This window comes from Gekko japonicus, unplaced genomic scaffold, assembly GCF_001447785.1.
Source record: "Gekko japonicus isolate JY-2015 unplaced genomic scaffold, Gekko_japonicus_V1.1 scaffold19, whole genome shotgun sequence".
Classification (NCBI taxonomy): domain Eukaryota; kingdom Metazoa; phylum Chordata; class Lepidosauria; order Squamata; family Gekkonidae; genus Gekko; species Gekko japonicus.
Genome location: NW_015164664.1, coordinates 729,848 through 735,847, shown reverse-complemented (window position 1 = coordinate 735,847; position 6,000 = coordinate 729,848). Strand labels below are relative to the sequence as shown.

Here is a 6,000-nt window from a genome sequence, read left to right as displayed (position 1 = left end):
TACATTCACTTGTAATACATGTGCACACAAAAATGAACAAGAAGTCTCTTAGCAGCACTGGCTGTCCTGAATGGGAAAATTTAACTCCTAAAATGGGCTGCGGACTTCACTTGATCCACTGATGAGCTTATTCGTCTGAATCCAAATCACTGTCTCCTGCAATGGAATGGAAGTCCTCACTATCTTCCTCATCCTCTGAAAGATGCACTTGACTCAATACACTTGGACCACACCGCTGTTCTTCCTCCTCCTCCTCCTCCTCTTCAGAGATCTCATAACCCCCAATGCTGCTGAAACTGGTATCACGGGTATTAGACTTTGGATCTGGTTCCTCATAACTGCCATAACTAGAAAACAAAAGACTCATGAGACCTTATTTGTAAAGCAGTACATCATGGGAAATGTCAGAGAAAGATGAGGAGTGTGACACTGCAAACACAGCTACACGTCCATTTAACATGCATAATGGGTTTTTAGCACAAAAAGTACATTTGTCTCCATTTTCCAGGGCCCCATCTACTCACCTCCCCTCAAACCTGTGTTCCTGCTGCTGCAGCCCCACCCCAATCCTGTAACATTTTGTATCTGAGAAATGGAAGATTTATCCAGACAGCACATCTATTACTATCACAACTGCTGTATGTGACGTGGCTATCCAGCAGGACCTGTGACATTTGTGTATTTATTACTTGTAAAATGAACAGTGACAAAAGACAGAACTCTGCTGTATCCTCTCTTTAATTAGTATACATTTTTACTTGTAATGTTTAGTGCAGTCTGAACAATTCTTGTGTCTAATCCTACGCAGTAATACCAATTCTCCATTCCTGAGATGCATATACAATACCTAATCTTCCACACTGCTATGTATGACTAAACAAAAACTAAGAAAAGATCATGACCATTACCATTACAGAATACGTGTGCGCCTACCTGACCCTCGAAGGCATTACTTAAGGATTTTTTTTAATGTTTCAACTTGATGATTTATAAATCTAAGGTTACCCTGGGGAGGGAGAGAAGATCAATGTAAAGAATATTTCAAGATTTATGCACCATCAGTACTGATGTGATCAACACAGCATTTACATGATAGAACCAATGGTATTCCTGCCACAAAAAGCAGTAGCTCACCTGCTGACGGTGATGCCTTTATGGGTGCACATTCAGCTGGTACTTCGCCAATTGCATTGGTTGTCTATTGAGTACCGAATCTGCTTCAAGGTGATTGTTTTAACCTTTAAAGCCTTAAGCAACCTGGGACCAACATATCTGAGGGACCGCCTCTTCCCATATGCCCCCAGAGAGCCTTGGGCTCTGCTGAGCAACACCTACTGGTTATCCCTGGCCCAAAGGACGTCCTTTTAGCTTTGACCAGGGCCAGAACTTTCTTGGTCCTGGCCCCTACCTGGTGGGAAAAGCTCCCATTTGAGATCAGGGCTCCGCGGGACCTATTACAGTTCCGCAGGGCCTGCAAAATGGAGCTGTTCTGCCAGGCATTTGGTTGAGGCGATGGATGTCCAATCACATGGCCTCCCCTGCACAGCGGCCCTGTAAAGTGGCCCAACTGAAATTGTCTAGGACTACCATCTATTAGCTGAGGGACTTAACAGAAAGTTATGTCGCCTTTCTTAGTTTAATTTGAATTAGTAATTTTACATATATTTTGTATTGGTTATATTGTAAATGGAGTTTTATTGTAATTGAAATTGTGATGTTACCTGCCCTGAGCCCACATGCGGGGAGGGCGGGCTACAAATGTGATTAATAAATAAACAATAAATATTCCTTAAAATCCAGTGACATGCTTTCAAGTATAGCATTACTATCCTGTATTTAAGATAACTATGCTCTCCTTTGTGGCTCCAACAGTGTACTTGACGATCGTTACCTTGCATTGCTATCCTCCATAGCAAATATAGCATTACTATCCTGTCTTTAAGATAACTATGCTCTCCCCTTTGTGGCTCCAACAGTGTACTTGAAGATAGTTACCTTGCATTGCTATCCTCCATAGCATGTGAAGTCTCTCCTCCTGCTCCCTCATAGGACATCATACTCTCTTCATTATCCATGCCCATCCGCGTATTCTCTTGAAGGACATGAGGCTGCTTAGGTCTCATTGCACTGGATTCCACATCTGAATCACTCCCACTTTCACTAAGCTGAATAGCTGTTTTAACACAAGACTGAAGGTTAATCATGACACAACAACCTAGTCACTACCTTCCTTATACATTCTTTCCCCTTGCAATACAGAGAGGTATTATGACATTCAACTCCACTGTACCATCTCAGCAGTTTTATCATTCTTTAAAAGCTTGCTAAATATCACAGACCCGCAAAGATGTACTAGGAAAACATTCTTATTTCAATAAAAACAGCAACTGATAAAGACAGTTATACGCTGAGCAGTCATGAGAGAAAGCAGAAATATTCATATTCTGGTGAAAAGGGCCATCAAGTCACAGCCAACTTATGGCGACTCAGTAGGGTTTTCAAGGCAAGAGTTCGCCATTGTCTGCCTCTGTGTGGCAGCCCTAGACTTCCTTGGTGGTCTCCCACCCAAGTACTGACCAGGGCCAACAAGATCAGGCTAGCCTGGGCCATTCAGATCAGGGCATTAATATTCTAGTCCATTTTGAGTCACCATTTCTCCCCGGAGCTCCGGGCAGCAAACGTGGTACAGAATCTAAATGGATTAGATACAGTCAAATCTGCCTTCCACAGGACAATCCAGACCTGTTACCATATTCAGACATACTGGTTTTTTTGCCCCTCCTTCCCCCTTTATGCTGCATCATTTACTGGCTATATGTCTCTACTTCAGCGTGCTCTAATTTAAAAATCCACTTTATGTGACACAGTATACTGTTTCTATTTCATGGGTCTTTTAATTTGCATAATCCATGTTTATTGCATTGTCCGTTGTAAAAGATTTTGCATTGTCTTTTATAACTCTGATCAACCTTGAGTCTTTATGAGAAAGACGAACAAGAAATTAAGTAAATAAACACAGGCAGAATACAATAAAGACACAAGCCACCCTGAAAATCAATACAATAAAAAGCCATGTTTGTCCCTTCTGCATAGTTCTACCAAGTCACAACTGCCCTTTTTATTTCCAAGCCCTCTTAAAATGGAAAGCAAAGGTGCCCTTCAAACCTTCTCTGGTAAGCTGTTCTAATGACTACTAACTTCCTGCTCGATCAAAAGTCAAAGAGTTACTTACATGAAAAAGGGTTATCGCCTTCTTCATCACTGCCATCATCATCCTCTCCATCTGACATGAGCAGGTCTTCATAAAGTACACTGGCTTGTGGCTGCTGTGCTGAACCTTCTTCTTCATCTGCAAGGTCTCCATCTCCATCTTCCACTTCCTGTCGTAGTAAAATGATCAGTCGTAAAAGGATGCCGGATGCTGCCAACATACGCACAATATGGGGCTCTACCAATGACATCATTCACCAGCTATGTCAATCTCTTTCTAAAAACTGATGGGTTTGGGTTCACATTCAGACTGCTGACATCACTCAGAAATGCCCTGCACTGCCACAGCTTCTACCATGAGGGCAGAAGTTAACCAACAGACTACAGATGGGATCAAATATACTCACTGGGGCTGGAGTCTTAGGTTTCCCATCCTCATCCTCATCAAACCCTTCAATATCTACGTCAGAGTCTTCCTCGCCCAGCCTACCTCGGCCCTGCCGCATCTGAGTGAGGAACACAGAGACAACACCATTGAGGAAGATACAAGCACTTATGAGACAAAGGATCTCTTAGGCAGGCGGGCCACAATGAAGAAATCCACAATGGATTTGTGGCACGTCCTGCAGTTTCCTAGACTGTACATCGCTGGTTCTTCCTCTGTCACTCAAATGCCTTTCTATACTCCTCCATGAGAATCTGAGGGTTTCACACATTCAAGACTACCACAAAAGCAAGTCATAAGGCTTACAAAACGGGCAACTATGATACTGTGAACAAACTTCCTTTCCCCCAGCCTCACTGCTATCTCTATAAGAACAAAGCTCCCTGGAATGGCAAAAGCCAGCTTTTCAGGGAAATTGGGGGTCATACTGATATCCTATTAAATCTGCAAAAGAACACTAGCTGGTCCAGTAATTGACAGACTGACACAACCCTGTACTTTCTATGTTTGCTTGGTGAGTATGTAACTCCAGCCACCTCCAGTCACACCACATGTACTCCCAACATGTTAGAAAAATAATTTATAATTACTCAGGACATGTTTACATATTTGCAACTCTTTAGCTCCATGAGTTGTCTCTCCGTCATTTCTCTACAACAAAGGCAGCAACATTATGGATACCGCCACAATCACTAATCATTCTCCGTATTTATGTTGTGCAGATTTTTATGCTCCACTAAAACCCAGATATGAATCAAAAAGCTGGTTTCACCAGGGTACAAGGGCTGCCTGGGAAATTCTTCAGTACAGCCCAGACACAGATTTTCATTTAAATGGCTGCCTGACCACCCAAGTGCACTACAGCCGTGTACTCCATACATAGGATAACATTTTTCTTTTTAGAAATGTTGTCCTCTTTCCATTGTTTATAAAAAAGAAAGGAAAACACAGCCCTTCTTGTTGTAGCGAAATCACTGCTGCATTGCCTCCATAAACACCACAGATTCTAGCATTTTATCAAATAGTTTGATGGCAAACTCTTATCTGAGAGCAATTCTAGTACAGCACCCTAACTCCCACTTGATTTTAAAAGATGGTGCAAAACTTTTAATGCTACATTTCCTGTTTTAAGATTTCTGCACAGGTTCTACCACTGACAGGGGAAATTAACCTACTTTTCCCCACCCCAGTCTTTTCCAATTGTTTTTAGTACTTCTTGCTTTCTGACCTGTATTCCCCGCTTCTCAGGGGTGGTAGTGGGAGTGTCCATAGCAGACAAATTGCTCTCATCTTGATAGACCGAGGCATCACGGGACATGCTGAGAGAGGTATTGGTGTCATACAGATCTGGTGGCTAAAGTACATTTAAAAAAATCAATCAGTTTCTCAGGAATTAATAAGGTTGTATGGAGTCTCTTAAGAGATGGTCAGATTGACCCACTTGTTTAATCTGCCTTAATATTACCTATTTCTACAGCATTATACTATGATCAATTTAAAACGGTTGCATTCACAACAACCCTGTGATATAGGCAAAAGAGTCGGTGACTTGCCCAAGATAACCCACTGAGATACATGACTGAGTATACCATTGTCTGTCTGCTTTGATCAGGCCTTGACCATTAAGATCCATCTTATGAAGTGTTAAGCCCAACTTCTCAGAGTGCTGGAAGAGCACAACAGAAACTGTTGTCTCAGTGGCTGAGACCAGCAATATAATGGACAAGGCCTCCAGTATAATATGGTACTTATGTGTCCCTCATGTATCCATACTGTGGTGTCTGGAAACTGACAGATTGGCAAACATATCTGCCTCCAGCTACCACCCCAACCACATCAAACAATCCACTGTGTATAGCCGCGCCCTACATTATAGAGACATCTGATCCAAACCCTCAGACAAGAAACTTACTTGAAGGATCTGCAACAGGCATTTTTGCAACTACAGTATCCTCCTGATATGGTGAGAAAAATGATTGGAAAGGCCAGAATGATACCCAGGGACAGCTTGCTACAATACAAGCCCAGAGAAAATGACAACAGAACACCACTGGTGGTCGCCTCTAGCTCACAACTCAAGCCAGTTCAGCGCATTCTTAGTGATCTACAACCCATACTGGACAGTGACACTTTCTTCACACAGGCACTGGGGGGCTGACCTCTTCTTGCTTACAGACAACCTGCTAACCTAAAACAGCTTCTCACTCGCAATGATAAACTATTTAACAGTACAATGGACTTTGGTACCAAGGCTTGCAACAAACCAAGATGCCAACTTTGCTCTCATATAGAACCTAGCAACATCATAAGTAAACCCAGCAACATCAACCATACAACCTCAAGTT

At 42.4% G+C, this 6,000-nt stretch overlaps 1 protein-coding gene across 1 annotated transcript in view; it reads right to left on the bottom strand.

Annotated features, from left to right (window-relative positions):
- Positions 1–6: 6 nt before the first annotated feature.
- Positions 7–6,000, bottom strand: part of TAF1 (TATA-box binding protein associated factor 1) — a 38,961-nt gene continuing 32,967 nt past the window's right edge. Inside the window, 5 exon segments of the mRNA XM_015409025.1 lie at positions 7–347; positions 1,996–2,173; positions 3,233–3,380; positions 3,618–3,716; positions 4,884–5,009. Coding sequence (XP_015264511.1) covers positions 128–347; positions 1,996–2,173; positions 3,233–3,380; positions 3,618–3,716; positions 4,884–5,009 — 771 coding nt within the window. The 3' untranslated portion in view covers positions 7–127.